The sequence below is a fragment of the Microtus ochrogaster genome, chromosome 22 (assembly GCF_000317375.1).
Source record: "Microtus ochrogaster isolate Prairie Vole_2 chromosome 22, MicOch1.0, whole genome shotgun sequence".
Lineage (NCBI taxonomy): Eukaryota > Metazoa > Chordata > Mammalia > Rodentia > Cricetidae > Microtus > Microtus ochrogaster.
Window position 1 is genome coordinate 14,982,428 of NC_022023.1, and position 18,666 is coordinate 15,001,093.

General features: G+C 53.8%; 1 protein-coding gene across 1 annotated transcript; it reads left to right on the forward strand.

Moving 5' to 3' along the window:
- Positions 1 to 829: 829 nt before the first annotated feature.
- Positions 830 to 18,330, forward strand: Kif7 (kinesin family member 7). Its single transcript, XM_026784393.1, has 19 exons — positions 830 to 889; positions 2,330 to 2,681; positions 4,754 to 4,954; positions 5,286 to 5,679; positions 5,811 to 6,330; positions 7,092 to 7,208; positions 7,698 to 7,913; positions 8,665 to 8,807; positions 9,214 to 9,329; positions 9,438 to 9,590; positions 11,329 to 11,531; positions 13,413 to 13,610; positions 13,815 to 13,940; positions 14,108 to 14,284; positions 15,367 to 15,582; positions 16,213 to 16,419; positions 17,006 to 17,204; positions 17,298 to 17,444; positions 17,537 to 18,330. The coding sequence occupies exons 2-19, from the start codon at positions 2,354 to 2,356 to the stop codon at positions 17,902 to 17,904; spliced, it is 4,029 nt and encodes a 1,342-aa protein (XP_026640194.1). The 5' UTR covers positions 830 to 889; positions 2,330 to 2,353; the 3' UTR covers positions 17,905 to 18,330.
- Positions 18,331 to 18,666: the final 336 nt, after the last annotated feature.

Here is an 18,666-nt window from a genome sequence, read left to right on the forward strand (position 1 = left end):
CGGGCAATCTTCTGCGGATGTACCGCATTAAAAATCACTGCTATATCAGAGTTTTCTTTGGTGTTGTTTTAAGTGACACATACGTATTCCGAGATGGCGGTGGTTGTTTGTGGTACTTGGGATGGAAAGCAAGGCCTCCCTGGTCTAGGCATAGGCCTTACTACTTCCCGGTTTGGTGTCTTGACTTCGTATATTTGTGTTTGTTTTGAGACAAAGTCTCACTCTGTAACTCAGGATGGCATTGAACGCCTCCCTGTCTCCCTGCCTCAGAGCGCTTGGATTGCAGGCTTGTGGCTCCCATCCCGTTTGGATTCCAGTTCTGGATTAAACATTCGACAATGCATGGTGTTTTCAATCCCTCTGAGGTCACTAAGATGGCCACACCTGTATCACCTCTCTCGATGATATGTGTCCTTTGACAGTGACTGTAAAATACATTTTGATCTCAGAAATTTTAAAATGTGACAAAGTTAGTTTTAGAATTGAAGAAAGGTGGGCGTTTGCTTTTATTGTTTTGTTTTTAATGAGGAGGATGGCTTAACGCTGGGAGCAGAAAGAAAGAAGTTAGTCTCTAAGTGAAGGACAGATGCCTAATGTGGATTTCGGAGACTTCTGAGAGTCGAAGAGACGCCACCGGCTGCTTCTCCAGGCCCGCCCCCTCTGGCCTAGGCCCGCCCCTCCCCCAGCCGAGGGCCCGCCCCGCCCTGTCTGCGGGCCGACTTGGAGGCGCCCTGCTAGCGCCTCCGCCCCCGAGCGCCAGGGCAGGCGGAGTTGAGGGTGAAGGGAGGGATGTTTGGGGGGCGGGGGTCCCGATGACGGCATCGGAGCGCGCCGCGCCGGGGCGCCGAGCACGACCGCAGGTCCCGGGACTGCGCTCGCACCCTGGCAGGTGGGTGTGGGTCAGGAGAGGGTGGAGGGCGAGGCGGGGCGCACCCGGGAGGCGCCTGAGCAGCGCCTCATCGGTGCTCTCCAGCCTGCCCGGAGCTCCTCACTGGGCCGGCCTGGCCAGGAGGAGCAGCCTGCGAGGGTCCGCGTTTGTAATTGCTTTTGCAAACTTTCCGGGAGGGCCTGTTCCCAGTAGTCGATCGCGCGGGTAGAGTTGTCAGGACTCCTTTGAGGCTCGGAGCGTTGATTGTGGGGATGGAGAAGCCAGGTCTAAGCTTCAGAGCCTTACCTGGAGTGTTACTACCACTCCAGGTAGTGTTATCACACCGCCAGACAGTGTTACCTATGTGTACCCAGGTCCCGGTACCTAACCCGGACCGAATGAATGAGCGGTTATACATGTAGCGAGACTAAACAGTAAATACCAAAACAACAAAGTGCAGTGTGGGGGTACTGGTGACTAAGGAATGTGATGAGGAAGGGGGATGGAGCTCGGAGGGGGGGGTCATCACGGATTACTGGGTAGTGTTGTACTCTGTGCTGGGTGCTGGCGATAGGATTCAAAACAGAGAGGGTTCTCGCTTTCCATCTGGAAGGCGAATCTGGCAGTTGCATCTATGTGGTCAGTGTCTGATGTGGGCAGCTCAAAGGTCTGTCTATGGCGGTGGTGGGCACGGAAAAGAGCAGTTTCCCTGGCCCTGTGCAAAAAGTGGGTCCAGCTCAAGCGTGGGTGGTAACACAGAGGTTGCTGACCTGAGAGGTGAGGAGAGGCACGGTTGTCCAGGAGATGGGGAAAGTGGGGTTTCTGTTCTAAGCTTCCTTTATTGTTGGTGGTGGTGTATATAAAAAGGAGGTTGCTGTGATTGCATTTTTGAAAGTTGCCCCAGGCTGTGGGTTTGGAGAGGGCAGGGAGACTTGAGACTCAGAAGGCTGACAAAAATCATCCCTTCAGGATGTCCGTAGCAAAACAGGATGAGGATAGATCTTGAGGTGTTTAGGAGATGGATTTAGCAGAACTTAGTGATGGGAACTTACCTTGAAGGATCCGATGGCTTCTTTGAAGAACCGGGCAGGCGTCGAGCAGTCTCGGAGATGGACAGTGGTGGACTGTGTGAAGCCTAGTGGGTATCAAGGTGAAAGAGTTCCCTGGTGTGGTGCCCTGTGTGTGGTTCGAGATGAGGTCACAGGGGAAGGGGTCCGCTGGAACACTAAACCCCGGGGTGCGAAGGGGGGGGGCTTTTTTTTTTTTTTTTTTTTTTTTTTGCCGGAGGAGGATGTCAAGAGAAGTTACTGTGTTAAGATGGTATCACCGTTTGTGTGGCAGATGGGTGCCAGGTCGAGCAGAGGCTCTCAACTTTGAGCACCCCTGGACTGGAGAGTCTACCCAAGGTCTACAGCTGTGTGGTCTGGTCCTGATGGCAAGGGCCTTTCCTCTTCTCTATAGATCCAAGAGCTGCCCTCCTTCAACATGGGGCTGGAGGCCCAGAGGCTGTCCGGAGCTGAGGAAGCCCCGGTGAGGGTGGCCCTTCGAGTTCGCCCACTGCTGCCTAAGGAGCTGCTGCATGGCCATCAGAGTTGCCTGCAGGTGGAGCCGGAGCATGGTCGAATCACCCTGGGGCGTGACCGCCACTTTGGCTTCCATGTGGTACTGGGAGAGGACACCGGACAAGAGGCCGTGTACCAGGCTTGCGTCCAGCCCCTTCTCGAGGCTTTCTTTGAGGGCTTCAATGCCACCGTCTTTGCCTATGGTCAGACAGGCTCCGGGAAGACGTATACCATGGGGGAGGCCAGTGTGGGTGAGTGACCCGTATTGTGCCCATTTGACCACTTTGAGGGGCCTCAAGGTCTTCCTGAATTTCTGACCCTCCCCCCCCCCCAGAAGGTGACATGCTGAGGAGGGAATGAAGATTTCCTAGACAGAGATCAGCACTCCATAGTGGGACCAGCCATGCCAGCTGCTGGGAAAGGCAGGAAGTGTGGGTGGAGTTGTGGGTGGGTGTCTTTCTCGAGATGAGATAAGATGGGTTTTGGAATCGTAACTTAGGAGGGACAAGGCAAGTTGGCGTGTCTCAGGGCTACCAAGGTCTAGGAATCTGTGTTCTAGTCAAAGCAGTTGAGATTGGAGCCTCTGCATCCGGGGAAGATTCTTGGGGCCAGTTGCAATGGGAGGAATTCCTCCTTCTAAGTAGCATGAACTATTTTCTCTTGTCTTTTGTGGCAGAGACTTGATGTATCTGAGGCTGGTCTGGAATTCACTGCATAGTGTAGGCAGACCTCAAACTATCAATTTTCTGCCTCAGTTTCCCAAGTGCTAGGAAATTATAGACATGCACTACCATACCATGCTCAAAACCTTTTTTTAAAAAATGATTTCTTTTTTTGTGTATGAATGTTTTGCCTGTATGTATGTATGTGCACTATATGTATGCTTGGTGTCTTCAGAGGCCAGAACAGGGTACCAGATCCCCTGGAATTAGAATAACAGGTGGTTGTGAGCCACCATGTGGGTGCTGGAAACCAAATCCTGGTCTTCTGCAAAAGTAGTAAGTGGCCTTAACCCCTCAGCAACCTCTCCAGCACCGTGTACTTGTTTTTCTACACACTCATTTAATTCATGAGTGCTCCAACTCATGAATTAGTCAACCTGTTTCCTGATATTGTCACAGTAGGGGTGAGGATTTTAACACATGAGTTTCGGGGAGACATAAGAAACAGACCATAGCATTACAAAGGTATAATCGTTTATTATATGAAGAAAATGCAGAAAAATACAAAATAGCATGTTTGATAATTGCCTCTTTGAGCATTTTCTCTGTGAAAATATTTATTCTTTAAACATGAATTTATTTATTTTTTATTTATTTTTTGTCTTTCGAGACAAAACTGTGTAGTCTCTGTGTGGTCCTCACTGTCCTGGAACTTACTCCATAGACCAGGCTGGCCCAGAACTCAGGGATCCACTTGCCTCTTCTTCCTAAGTGTTGGGATCAAAGGCGTGTGCCACAATACCCAGCTAAACATGGCATTATTTTATACTTATTCTTTTCTAGCCTGTTTTATTTTCTTAATAATATGCCATAGGGCTGCAGTTGTAGTAGCTCACTGGTAGAGTTGCTGTCATGTTTGAGGTCATGACTTGGATCCTCAACACCACATATGGGGACGTCTACACTCAGATGAATAATATTTCATGGTAAATGTTCATGGCTTATGCAATACCACACCTGGCAGCATCTGAATTTTCTGGCCACAAAATAGTATTTTAGTTTCTGATCCTGATATGTGGAACTATTTACTTTGAAATTGGGATAGTGATAAAGACCATAGATGTATGTGTATGTGAGTGTGTGTGTGTATGTGTGTGATGAATATTTATCGTTAAATATTATTCAGTCGTGTGTGTGTATTGCTGTGTATTGAACTTGGGGTCTCATATGTGAGCAAGTGCTCTACCACTAAGCCACAACCCTAGGCTTTCAATCTCCTTTTTATTTAGTAACTTCCTGGCATTCTGCTGTGAATGTATTTAAGCAAACTTCATACGGGATCTTAGGATGAACACTCTACTTCCTTGAAGCAAACTAAGAGCCCTTTAGTTAGCTGTGCATGGGCCATGCTAGTGACTTACTGGTCCCAGGGTATCTGATACCTGTTGGGGCTGATGAAACCATGAGCGGTTGCTCGAATTGCCTAGTTCTGTTTAGCCGTCCTGGAGCACCGCCTACCAGAGGCTGTCTGTCCTTCTTGGTCCCTGTCATCGTCTTCTCCATGCTGCACCCCCATTCTCAAGCCGATGGTGGGGTGTAGGATACTTGGGCCAAGTTTAGCTGGGCGGATGGCAGCGGGAGACTCTGTGGTATCTCCCTAGCCTCCCTGCATGAAGATGAGCAGGGCATCATCCCAAGGGCCATGGCCGAGGCCTTCAAGCTCATTGATGAGAATGACCTGCTGGACTGCCTGGTGCACGTGTCCTACCTGGAAGTGTACAAGGAGGAGTTCCGAGACCTGCTAGAAGTGGGCACTGCCAGCCGGGACATCCAGCTTCGGGAAGATGAGCGGGGCAATGTTGGTGAGAAATCTTGGGGACTGGGAGTGAGGCCTGTGGCAAGGAAAACCTCAGGCTGCTCTGACAGTGGGCTGGCTTACCTGTGTGGGAGAGACATTCCATGAAGGAAAACACCATCCAGGCCCTGGACGCTTTTTTTCCCCCTGCCTCCAGTGAGTTGCATATATGCTTCTGTGTCCAGAGTGAGAAGCACTAAGGTTAAGTGTGGGAAAGCTGGGACCCTTGGCATGAGTGGGTGCTTCTGGGGGAGGAAGAACAGGTAGGAGTCCTGGACTGTTGGGCTTGTCTTCTGGCTGTCTGTAGGAGAGCCGCTCACAGTCTTCTGTGTCCACAGTGCTGTGCGGGGTGAAAGAAGTGGACGTGGAAGGCTTGGATGAGGTGCTGAGCCTCCTGGAGATGGGCAACGCTGCGCGCCACACAGGCGCCACCCACTTCAACCGGCTCTCCAGCCGCTCACACACGGTCTTCACTGTGACCCTGGAGCAGCGGGGACGGGCTCCCAGCCGTTTGCCTCGACCCGCCGGCGGCCACCTGCTGGTCTCCAAATTCCACTTCGTGGACCTAGCAGGCTCTGAGAGGGTACTCAAGACCGGCAGCACCGGCGAACGGCTCAAGGAGAGCATCCAGATTAACAGCACCCTGCTAGCGCTCGGCAATGTCATCAGCGCTCTAGGGGACCCTCAGCGCCGAGGCAGCCACATTCCCTACCGCGACTCCAAGATCACCCGGTGAGCTGGCCCATCTCTCTGGGCTCGGTTGGGGTCATGGAGCCCTCCAGGAAGGGTGGCTTTGTCACCTGATCCCAGGTGAGTATTCACAAGAGCTCAGCCGCTGATGCTCATCGTCCTCTGGCCGCTAGGATCCTCAAAGACTCCCTGGGAGGGAACGCCAAGACAGTGATGATCGCCTGCGTCAGCCCCTCCTCGTCCGACTTCGACGAAACTCTCAACACCCTCAACTACGCCAGCAGAGCCCAGAACATCCGCAATCGCGCCACAGTCAACTGGCGGCCCGAGGCCGAGCGCGCCCCCGAAGAGCAGGCGGGGGACGCGCGCGGGCCGCCGCGACACCGCTCGGAGACGCGCATCATCCACCGCGGCCGGCGCGTGCCCGGCCCCGTAGGGGGCTCCACGGTAGCGGCTGCCGGCCTGGGCGCCGAGTGCGCGCGCTGCCGGGCCCGCACCAGCGCCGCCTACAGCCTCCTGCGAGAACTGCAGGCAGAGCCTGGGCTGCCAGGCGCTGCTGCCCGCAAGGTGCGAGACTGGCTGTGCGCTGTGGAAGGCGAGCGCAGCGCCCTGAGCTCTGCCTCTGGGCCCGACAGCGGCATCGAGAGCGCTCCAGCCGAGGACCAGACGGCGCAGGGGAACAGCGGGAGAAAGGTGGCCCTGGGGTGGGCTCGGGGTAGGGATCGAGGGAAGAGGGTCCTTGCTGGGCAGTCGTGCCTGTTAACAGTATATTCGGGGTTCATTATCACTTCCTTAACTTTATTTAGCTTCTGGATCTGTTAAACAAGGATATTATAAGATCGGAAGGTGTAACAGGTACCAAGTACACTAGTAAAGACCGAGGTGTTCTTAATAATATAACATTAATAAAAACGTGATCGGCCGGGCGATGGTGGCGCACGCCTTTAATCCCAGCACTCGGGAGGCAGAGGCAGGCGGATCTCTGTGAGTTCGAGACCAGCCTGGTCTACAAGAGCTAGTTCCAGGACAGGCTCCAAAGCCACAGAGAAACTCTGTCTCGAAAAACCAAAAAAAACACAAACAAACAAAAAAACAACAACAACAACAAAAAAAACGTGATCTGTGGGAATAGTGACCACATCTCTAATTCCAACCCCGTGAAAGAGGAAACATGATGATCACGAATTCCAGGCTAGCCTGGGCTATAAAGCAATACCCTAGCTCAAAACTAAAGTGCTATTAATAATAAGCAAAATTTAAAGCATTATTAATAATGGCGGGAGATGGCTCAAATGGCGCACAGAGAGAACGGAAGGCTAGATGGGCCAGGAGCACCCGCTGCAAAGCCGAGAGTAGGACCGGGTGAGCTGGGGGCAGGGCAGAGAAAGAGTTGGGGTGTCCCAGTGCCTTAGCAGGGCCCATCTTAGCCTAGAGCTTTTTTCCTTGCCGTATAGGGAGATGAGGGGGCCCAGCAGCTGTTGAGCCTGCAGAGCCAGGTGGCCCGGCTGGAGGAGGAGAATCGAGACTTCCTGGCAGCTTTGGAGGATGCCATGGAGCAGTACAAACTGCAGGTAGGATGCTCTTCCTGCAGGAGGGAGGGAGAGTTTCCCAGAGTGGAAAGGAGTCTGTTTGAATGGGGAACTGGGGCAGGGGATGCTGATGAAGGGATCTGTAGAGATGGGAGGTGCCCGGCATAGACAGACGCATGGGGGTGAGGGCAAAACAGAGAAGGGAGTGCGCTGACTGCCTGGCACCTCGGCCCTTGCATGAGGGGAGCAGGGTGTTATCTGGGAGTCTGCTCATCAGGTCAGCATTATGCTGGGCTCTCCAGTCGGGGGCAGGGGAGGCATGCAGGCGTGGTGGGAATGTGATGGGCACTGGACATGGGAGCTTGAGTCAACCAGTGTAGTTAGTATGTTATTCAGACAGAATGGGATCCAGAGGGGGTCAGTGGTACTCAAACGGCTCAGTTTCATCCCAGAAGGTGAGATGTCCTAATTGGGTTTTATGCTGGTCAGCAAATATCCCTTGGCGTCCGTGTCCCCTGGACTGTCTTGCAGAGTGACCGCCTGCGAGAGCAGCAGGAGGAGATGGTGGAACTACGGCTCCGGCTGGAGCTGGCACGGCCTGGTTGGGGAGCGCCAGGGCTCCTGCAGGGCTTGCCTCCCGGGTCCTTTGTGCCTCGACCCCACACGGCCCCCCTGGGGGGTATTCACGCTAACATGCTGGGCATGGTGTCCCCCACTTGTCTTCCTGGAGAAGTTAGCTCTGAGCAGGTGAGGAGATGTCAAGGCTTGGAGCAGGGTCAGGGCAACACTGGGGCGTGTGTCCCTTGTTCGTGTCTCCATGGGACCAGCTGTGAGTTATAAAATCCCTATTTTAAGCATCCCGAGAGAAAGGGCCAGAATACAAGAGACTGTGGGGCCTCTCAGAAGTGGACAGGGCCAGTGAGCATCTTGAGACCGCTGGAGGGAGGAGACTGGCGACGGCAAGGTGCCACGTTGTACACCTGAGGATGGAACTCTTAACGTCTACGGGTGGCTCTTTGCAGGCTCACTCCTCCACAAGCTCTGCTCTGTCTCCCCAAGGCTTGGTCCCCTGCCCGTAGGTTCTGCAGCTTGGGGTCTTTTGGATAAAGTTGATTGAATCCTGTGCTCTTCAGCACTCCAGCTCATCTCAGCTCTGCGGTTGTAGAGGGCTCGGGTTGGATGGGAGTATGTCAGGTGCCCGTCATTCTGGCGGGGCGTCAATGGTGAGAAAGGGCTTAGGTTCCCATGAGCTGCCTACTAGAAAGGGCAGGTTGTCACCCGAGGAGACCCAGATGCTGGGGGATCACATCCTTCCTCGAGGACAAGACTGCTTCCCAGTGTGTCCCTTGACAGATCTGGAGGGTGAAGACAGGGCAGAGGAAGTTGAGGAGAGGAGGGTGTGCATGGCTGGACACACCCCAGCAACAGCCGTGGGAGGGAGATGGCTAGGAGGATGCCCCACAAATATTTTCAATCTGAGTCCCTAATGTTCCCCTAGCAGGTGACAAACGGCAGGGAGGTCAAGGCGGAGGTGCTGGCCCAAGCGGACAAGCTGGGAAGTAGCTCTTCCAGTACCTCAGAGGAGGAAGGAGAGGAGGAGGAAGAAGAGGAACCACCCAGGCGGACCTTACACCTTCGCAGGTGAGGGAGACCCAGTGTGTGGATGCCCAGGATCCACTCGGGGCTGCGCTAGGCTGTGGGAGACTCCTGGTCATTCTCCCAGTGGTGGTGTGAAGGCCTCTCACATGATAGAAGGCGCTTGCCTGTCTCATGTTCACCAGTCCTTGGGGGACTGCGAGCTCTGGTTGGGAAGGCTTCACTGGGGTGCCTGTGAGATGAAGTGCCCAGGCCTCCTGCTGCTCAGTTTCCAAGGTGATCCTTGGTACCATCTTCTAAGCTCTGCTCCTGACTTCTGGCTTCTGCCTCATCCTGATCCTGAGGGTTGGAGGGTCCAGAAGCCCCCCCCCCCACCCCCTGGCCTAAGAGGTAGTAGCTAGGCTGGGTTTGGAGCTGGGGAATGATACTGACTTCTGCTTCTGCCTTCCAGAAATGGGATCAGCAACTGGAGCCAGAGGGCAGGGGTCCGGCCGGGGAGCCCACCTGACAGGAAGGACCCAGAGGCCTGCCTAGAAGAGTCAGCTCCTGCCAACCCCGCTCCCCATGGTAAGCTGGATGGAGAACAGAGAGGGTCCTCTTCCCGTCTCTACTCACCCAGGAGCCCCTCCATGCCACTTAGTCAGGGTGCTCCCCCTAACTGTCTGCATGTCGTAGCAGTTGGTGGCAGCAAGGTCCCAGTCCAGCCCCGCCAGGCTTCAGCTGCCATGGCCTCGGAGTGGCGGCTGGCTCAGGCCCAGCAGAAGATCCGGGAACTGGCCATCAACATCCGGATGAAGGAAGAGCTCATTGGTGAGCTGGTCCGCACAGGTGAGTGGTGGCATTGGGGTGGTTCCTCCTTGGGATGGTCCCCATTTGCCCGGCATTCTTCCTATGCTGCTTTGGAGAGGGTTTGGCAGCGTCCCCGTTATCAGCACAGGCCACAGGGCCTAGGTCTGAGACCCAACTCAGCCTCTTCTAGCTGTGTGGCCTTCAGCAGGTATCACAACCCCTCTGCTTCCTCTTGCCTGAAGGGAGTGATGCCTGAACCTGTTTCATAGGATGTCTGTGACGGTGAAATGACGCCACTCTGGTGGCGTGTCTTGACTAGCCCTCAGTAAACAGAGCCCCTTACTTCCTGACCTGCTGTGTTGGAGGTGCCGAGACCAGTAACGCTCGGTCCTCGTCACACAGTGTAAATGAGAAGCCACTCCCTCCAGATGGGCCACATCAGATACTGGTGATGAGCTGAGGAACGGGGGATAATTTTAGGTGGTAGCCATTTGATAGGTTTTCAAAAACTTTTTTAAAGACATTTTTATTCATTCTCTATCCCCTCTGCCGTGTGTGTGTGTGTGTGTGTGTGTGTGTGTGTGTGTGTTCATGTGCCACAGTGCCCCTGTCAAGGTTAGAGGGTAATTTACAGGCGTAGTTTTCTCCTTCCGCCATGTGGCCTGGGGATCAAACGTCGATAATTAGGCTTGGTGGTAGACATCTTTATTAAAGGTGTGCGTCACCACTGCCCAGGTCTGAATGTCTTAGCTGTGAATTTATTAGAAATTCCCTTTTCTAACTTTCAAACAGACAGTGAAGAAAGAACAGTCCAGAGGTCATCATTCAGAATTAGCTGTCACTGAGGGTGCCCCCCCGCCCCGAGCTCTGGGCCCATTTCTTTGCTGAAAGATTTCGAAACAAATTCCAGCTACTGTACCCTTTTACTTTTCTACTTACAATGACCTCACAAAAACCAAAACAAAACAAAAAAACTTGGACCTTGTCCTGACTAACCGCCATGCCATGCTCCTGTCGTTTTCTCTCCTTTTCTTAGATGGTTTTATGTAGCCCCAGTTGGCCTAAAAGGTGTTGTGTAGCCAGCACTTGGGATTACAGGCTGGCTTGTGTATTTTGTGCAGTGTCAGGGGGTGAAGCTGCAGGCTCTCCTCCACATTAGAAACTCCTGTTCCCTTAGTACCAGGCACTGTCTCCTGGTGACCCAGAGGTGTTGTTCAGCCTCATTGGCTTGAGTTGGCCTTCCATACCTGGGCCCTGGGCAGGCTTGGCTGGCTTCGTGGGCTTCTGAGGTCCCCCTTCTCTCAGCTCTGAGTCATCCTGCCAGAGTGTGTCTGTTCACTCCAAGCAGGGGTGTTTTTCCTCTGTCCTTCATATTTCTTGCAGATTGAAGCTAGAGATATATGCAGTTTCAGGGTATATATTGATTTTGTCAAGCATTGGATAAAGTTAAAACTTGCTCATTTGGGTCACTTCTGTGAGCAAAACTCATTTAAAATTGAGTAGGGGGCTGGTGCATGTATTTAATTCCAGCACTCCCCGGGAGGCAGAAGCAGGTGGATCAGAGTTCAAGGCCAACCTGGTGAACATAATGAATTTTGGTCAGCTAGGACTAGAGGCAGGGTTTGTTTGTGTGTGTGTGGGGGTTGTGATTTAGCGAATGGATTAAAGAAAGGCTGGCGTGAGGGCTTGAAGAAACCCATGTAGTGTTCCAGCCCGGGAAACAATACTCTGGAAAGGGGTCTGCCTGTGCCACCATCTGGGACCTGCTTTCTTCCAGGAAAGGCAGCCCAGGCCCTGAACCGCCAGCACAGCCAGCGCATCCGGGAGCTGGAGCAGGAGGCTGAGCGTGTCCGGGCGGAGTTATATGAAGGGCAGAGGCAGCTTCGTGAGCTGGAGGGCAGGGAGCCCCAGGATGCCAGCGAGCGGTCCAGGCTTCAGGAATTCCGCAAGAGAGTGGCTGCAGCCCAAAGCCAGGTGCAGGTCAGTGTTGGGGTTCCCCAGCGGGGGGGGGGGTGTCTCTGGGAACAGGCTTGTGGGCCTGGAATCTGAATGTACTGAGATCCTTGCCATCAGCCCTAGCTGGTGGCAATTACTCCTCCTGGCCTCTAGGCTGGTGCCACAGGTAAGCTGTAATAAGCTTAGCTTTCCACACGACAGGAATAGAGAGGTGGGTGCTGCCTAGCGACCAAGGAAGGGTGGCCGTCTAAAGAGAATGTCCTTTAGCCCACAACGCTGTCTGTGCATGCATCCCAGCTTGCTCTTCAGTCCTGTCTTTCCTGTTTGTCAGTGTGTGTGTCCACCTGACCCTCATTAATTTAGCTTGCTTGCTTTTCTCTGGGAAGGAAACCTAAGGCCTTGAGTATTACAGAAGATGGCCCAGACCGAGCACTGTCCCCAAGGCCTGGTTTAGCCTTCCTCCAGATGACTGCTCACGTAGCTGTGTGTGCCCGTCTTTCACATCATCCCCTTGAGCAGCTCGTGCAGTTTTTATTCATTCGCTAGTGCTGCGAGAGCAGATTCTCACACTAGAGGCTGGACATCCAAGTTCAAGGCCTCCACAGGTCTGGCCTGTCCAAGGCCTCCTGAGGCTTGTGGATGGCGGTCCTCTCTGTCTGTGTGTCTGCCTTCCTGTGCCCCTGCGCTCTTGGTGTTTCTCCCTCTTTTATCGAATGCCTGGATGCTAGTTTAGGGTCACCCTCAGGCCTCCGCTTACTTCTTGAAAGGCCGCTCCATCTCTGAATACCATCCCATTCAGAGTGTGGGGGAAGACAGCTCAGCCCGCAGCCCTGTCCGTCCTAGCTTTTCTCTTCAGAAGACCCCAGCTGCCTCTCCACCCACCCATCTACCCTCTCTCCACTTCCCTCTTTCCCTCTTTTCTCAGTTCCAGCCCAAGAGGTGATCTGGTAGAATGGCTGAGAATAGGGGCTCTGGAACCCGCCTGGCTTTAAAACCTGCCTCTGTCTTTTTGTTTATTTGTTTGTTTTTTGAGACGGTGTTTGTGTTACCCCGCCTGTCCTGGAATTGAGATTGTAGACCAGGCTGGCCTCTAACTCACAGAGATCCGCCTGTCTCTGCCTCCCAAGTGCTGGGATCAAAGACTTACTTATTTTTATGTGTATGAGTGTTTTGCCTGAATTAATAGATGTGTAACACATGTGTGCTTGTACCTGTAGAAGCCAGAAGAGGGCATCAGATCCTCTGGAAGTGGAGTTACTGATCGTTGTGAGCCCATGGAGGTGCTGGGAACCCAACCCAGGGTTCCAGCAAGTGCTCTTAACCCCTGAATCTCTCCAGTCCCTGGGTGTAGGTTCTTGATCAACTCCCCTAACCTCCCTCTCTGTGCTTGTTTCCTAATCTATAAAGTGGTGATAATGGTCACACCAATTTTCTTTCTTTATTTTTGTGTGTATGTGTAAGGGCGTCACAGTGTGTGTGTGTGTGTGTGTGTGTGTGTGTGTGTGTGTGTAGTTCAGAGAACACCTTTTAGGAGTTGGCTTTCTCCTTCCACTGTCTGGGTCCCAGGGATCAAACTCAAATCAGTCACCGGGCTTGGCAGCAAGCATCTTTACCCACTGAACTATTTCCCCAGCCCAGAAGGCAGACTTTATCATAAGTCTGTTAGATCAGTTACTATGTACTGAGCACCTAGCACAATTCACCCAAAGAACAGCAGAAGTTGTAGTAGCTACGTTATTAGTATTCCGCTGTCATTAGTCTCCTGTACACCTACCTTTCCCTCCTTCCTCGTGTCCTCCTGTTCACCCACCTGTTGGCCCTGCCCACCCTTGCTAAGTGCTAAGCACTGTGCCAGGCTCCTTACGACCCCCGTGCCTAGCCCTGTGGCTGCTCTGTGGGTCCCAGGTTCTGAAGGAGAAGAAGCAGGCAACTGAGCGGCTGGTGTCACTCTCGGCTCAAAGCGAGGCCAGGCTCCAGGAGCTGGAGAGGAACGTGCAGCTCATGCGGCGACAGCAGGGGCAGCTTCAGAGGCGGCTCCGGGAGGAGACCGAGCAGAAGCGACGTCTGGAGACAGAGATGAACAAGCGGCAGCATCGCGTCAAGGTCAGGCTCTGGCTGGCCGGGTGGGTGAGGGTTCCCACTACTCACAGCTACACCACCTTAGAAACAGGCTACTGGAGGTTCTCTGAGAGGGGTCCGTCAAGAGCTTATAGGAAACTTGAGGCTATGCGTGCAAGACATGGCCTTTCCAGCAGGCCTTCTCCCCACCGTGTTTCTTCCTCTCCTCAATGGGCTTCCTCCCCCCAGGAACTGGAGCTGAAGCATGAACAACAGCAAAAGATCCTGAAAATCAAGACGGAAGAGATTGCAGCCTTCCAGAGGAAGAGGCGCAGTGGCAGCAATGGCTCCGTGGTCAGCCTGGAGCAGCAGCAGGTGTGGCTGGGCTGAGCCCGTGTCCCTGTGAGATTGGCGGGGAACCTGCTCGTTGCCACTGTACACTGGGGATTTGCTGTGGGACCTGCTGCTCTCCATGGGGCCTTGGGTAGTGGCTCCAGCTCGAGGTGGGTACTGAGATCCCCGCCTCCCCCACGGTCCCTCAGAAGATCGAGGAGCAGAAGAAGTGGCTGGACCAGGAGATGGAAAAGGTGCTGCAGCAGCGGCGGGCACTGGAGGAGTTAGGGCAAGAGCTCCACAAGCGGGAGGTCATCCTGGCTAAGAAGGAGGCCCTGATACAGGAGAAGACCGGCTTAGAGAGCAAGCGCCTGAGATCCAGCCAGGTGAGCCCCCGCCTCCACCCCCCGCCCCCGCCTCCACCCCCGGGAGGTCATCCTGGCCAAGAAGGAGGCCCTGATACAGGAGAAGACCGACTTAGAGAGCAAGCGCCTGAGATCCAGCCAGGTGAGCCCCCGCCTCCACCCCCCGCCCCCGCCCCCCCCCACAAGATTCCTGGCCAGGTGAGGCCCTATAAGGGCAGTGTGTAGGTGGGTGAGATTCTTCGAAGTGATGGTCTTGCCAGGTAAGACAGGGGAAGCTTTGCCCTCTGGGGTGTATCCTATGGGTTCCCAAGAATCCCAAGGCTTTAGGCTATTTATGATACAGGAACTAGCATATGGGACAGTGGTGCCCATCCCATAGTCCACTTCACGTTTTGCAAACAGCTTTTTGGTACCCACGTGGGCAAAATGAGGAACAGGTGTAGGAAATGGTATGGCCAAATAGATTGCAGCTTTGGGGGAGGCAGGCTGTGGGTCCATCTGTATCTGCCATGGTTTACCTCCTCCTTAATAGGGAGTCCAGCTGCTGAGCCACCTTGTTCTTCTGTCAGAAGGGATCAGAATGTGGCCAAGAGAATTCAGTGGGACTATGTCACACCCAAATCCAGGCCTATTCTAATCCAGGTGCTTGGGTCAAAGCCAGATTCCTGAAGGGTTATGGACACTCAGACTAGGGTTCCTGTCCTTGTCATCATGGAACACAAGAGATCTGAGAGGCTTAGGGGTCATTAGGTGATCTCTAACATCCCGCAACACAGTTACCCTTGCTTCTTCCCACTTGAGCCTCCAGGAAGGGTCAATTTCCCATAGTCCCATACTCTCCAGCCAAGTGTCCTCACCGATAGCCTCTTGCACAGCAGCCTCTTGATATTAGTCTTTTCTCTCCGCTTGCACAATCCTCTGGGCCATCTCCCCCACAGATGACCCTGAAGGGCCCTGCTCCCTAAGTGAGCATCGGGGGTCACAGGTAGGCCAGGGAAGGACCCACATCCTTCCTAGCACCTAGTGAGCCAGCCAGGCCCCTTCTATGTCCTCTGTGAGGACAGTGCCTGCTCCTTCTCTGATCACTGGTGGTGCTGCCTCAGGCCCTAAACGAGGACATCGTGCGCGTGTCCAGCCGTCTGGAACACCTGGAGAAGGAGCTGTCTGAGAAGAGTGGGCAGCTGCGGCAAGGCAGCGCCCAGAACCAGCAGCAGATCCGTGGGGAGATAGACACCCTGCGCCAGGAGAAGGACTTGCTGCTGAAGCAACGCCTAGAGATTGACAGCAAGCTGAGGCAAGGAAGCCTGCTGTCACCCGAGGTATGGCCACTGGGAGGCCACCCAGCACTGTCCCTATGCTTCAGCTCTCTGATCAATCCCTTGTCCACTTGTCCTTCTGCCACCCTCTACCTCCTTCCCTGGCTTGTCAGGGCTGGCCCTGCTGCTTTAGGACACAAGTGCCCTAGTGTGTGCTAAGCCTCGTAAGGTGGAGTGAGATTGTCCCTTGAGCCCCCTTGATGGATGTGGGACCCCATGGACTTCTCAGCTCCCTTCCAACAGAACTAGACAACTGTGCTGTGCTGTATACAAAACGCCCTTCCTTCAAACAGCGAAAGCCTGCACTGCATAAGCTTATCCCCAGTTGTTCGGGGTCTTAGGCAGTCCCAGCAGCTCTGCTTTCTGGAGCTCCCCGAGCTTCTCCCGAAGGGAATAGAGGTAGCTTCCCTTGAGAACTCAGCCACACAGCATTGTGTCTGTCATGTTGTGGTCAGGCAGACCCTGGTGCTGTTGCAGTGAGGGGCACTTCTGCTATGTTCAAGACATTCTCGGGTCGAGGGGACACGGAAGGCTCAGCTGTGTCTATATGCGTTGGCTGTTTTATATCTGCCCAGGACTATGTTAATAGGGACGCTTGGCACCCCTCCTCCATGCATGCACCTGTTTCTTTAGGAGGAGAGGACGCTATTCCAACTGGATGAAGCCATCGAGGCCCTGGACGCCGCCATTGAGTACAAGAACGAGGCCATTACATGCCGCCAGCGGGTGCTGCGGGCTTCGGCCTCCTTGCTGTCGCAGTGTGAGATGAATCTCATGGCCAAGCTCAGCTACCTCTCCTCCTCGGAGACCAGAGCTCTGCTCTGCAAGTATTTTGACAAGGTGGATTACCAGCACAAACCCTTGCTTCTGCTTCCTTTAGCTTGTTGCTGGAGGCTCTGCTGGCAACTCCAAAAAGTTTGTCCCTTCCTCCCAGATGAGGAGTCAAGGGCAGGGTCCCCTTTACTTCCCAGTCTCTTTGAAGTTATCTCAGTGAAGCTAGGACTGTTTCCTCTCCCTTCTGGTCTGAAGGCCCTGGCCCACATTCACGGGATTTCAAGAGAGGCTGTTTTTTTGTTTTTTTCCCCCCTAGGGATATGTCTTGAGGTACTTTTGGTTGATATTTGGGAGGTAAGGAGGGAGGCCCCACAACCAGGAATCACCCAGCCTCAAATGCCTTATTCTTTGGTTGAGAAATCCTGGTCTGGGTGCAATCCCACAGTTCCACCGTGTACTCTGGTGGGGAAAGGTTTGTGGTAAGTTCCACCTGGACAGCCAGCTCCGAGTGTTGGGAGTTCACTGTCTATAGTATTGTGTGAGAGGCAGGAAAGACCCGGTGATTTCCTGGGGACCACGTTTACCAACTGGCTAAGGATTGCTTGGGGAAAGACAATAGTGTAATGGCTGAGCCTGGCTGGTCTGGGGTCAGGTGGTGACACTCCGAGAGGAGCAACACCAGCAACAGATCGCCTTCTCGGAGCTCGAGATGCAGCTGGAGGAGCAGCAGCGGCTGGTGTACTGGCTGGAGGTGGCACTGGAGCGGCAGCGCCTGGAGATGGACCGCCAGCTGACCCTGCAGCAGAAGGAGCACGAGCAGAATGTGCAGCTGCTCCTCCAGCAGGGCCGAGGTGAGGGCAGGGGAGTGCTGGCGCTCTGACTGCCTCTAGGCCAAGGTGCCCTGCCCACAGCCCTCACTCCTTAATCCTGTCTCTCTACACCAGAGCACCTCGGCGAGGGCTTAGCAGACAGCAAGAGGCAATATGAGGCCCGGATTCAAGCTCTGGAGAAGGAACTGAGTCGACACATGTGGATAAACCAGGAGCTGAAACAGAAGCTCGGGGCAGGAAACACGGCAGGCCAGAGCCGAGGTAAACACTGGTGCTGCCCTGTGAGTCTGCCCCACTGGGTTTGGGGACATCTATGTCTTCTTCCATGTCTGACAAAGATGCTGTTCTGACAGGTGGGGAGAGGAGAAGCCTCTGCCTGGAAAACAGACAAGGCCTTGGAAATGAAGATGGGCTCCACCCAGCAGCTCCTGAAGCTCTCTGGCAGCCCTCCCTTCTGGAGGGGGCGCCCCGTGCCTGGGATGAGAGCAGGGACTTGGTCCATGCCCCACTACCCCTGACATGGAAACGCTCAAGCTTGTGCAGCGAGCAGGGCTCCTCTGAGGAGCTGAGGGCCCGTGAAACAACTGAACCCCCAGGAGGGCGGGTGCTATCCGTGGGTGAAGCGGGCCTCTCCTGGAACTTTGGACCTTTGCCTAAGCCCCGGTGGGAACCCCGAAGAACCAGCCCATGGATGATTGATGTCAGGAAAAACCCCCTGTAGGCCTTGGTCAGGCCCTGCCTCCGACTGCAGTCCTGCTGAGAGGCTGCCTGTTGGCTTCTGTGAAGGACAGCCTCACACTGTAAACCCTGTCTCATCTTTACACTAATTGGAATCAGCAAATTCGGGCTGTAGCCCAAAAGAACCGGACTTTTCCCCCACTGTGGTACTGGGGATCAAATCTAGGAAGTCTTTTTCTTTTTGAAATACATTCAAACTCCTACTACCCCTTTAAGCTGTAGTACCTGACAGCTACCTTCCATTTGTGGGACACAGCTGGAGATCATCCAAGGCTTGATGACAACAGGGTTAAAGCTTTGACGGTCTTCTGTAGGTGGGGAGCTAGGAAAGTTATTAACATTTTTAGAATTTTTTAAAATATCATTTAATAATAAACAGAAATAATCTCATTATAGTTTACATCTTCAATGTGTCCACAAGACTCCTGAAGGCTGGTCCTCAGCGAGGCAGTGGAGCCTATCGGAGCTGGGGTCTAGTGAAGTTAGGCTATTGGAGAGCATCCTTGACGGGGGTACTGGAGTCCTGCTCCTCTTCTCTACTTCCTGGCTGCCTCCCTGCCAGTGCACAGGTGGACAAATAGTCATGAACTTTGGCCTCGGAAAGCTTGAGCCAACTTGAAGCCTTTTCTTTATCAGCGGTATTGGGAACTGAACCCAGGCAGACACTCCAGGTCTGCTTTTTCTTCATTTTTAGTTGTTTATCTCAACCACACAAAGTGAACATCTCTGAAAGAAGAAATGGGAG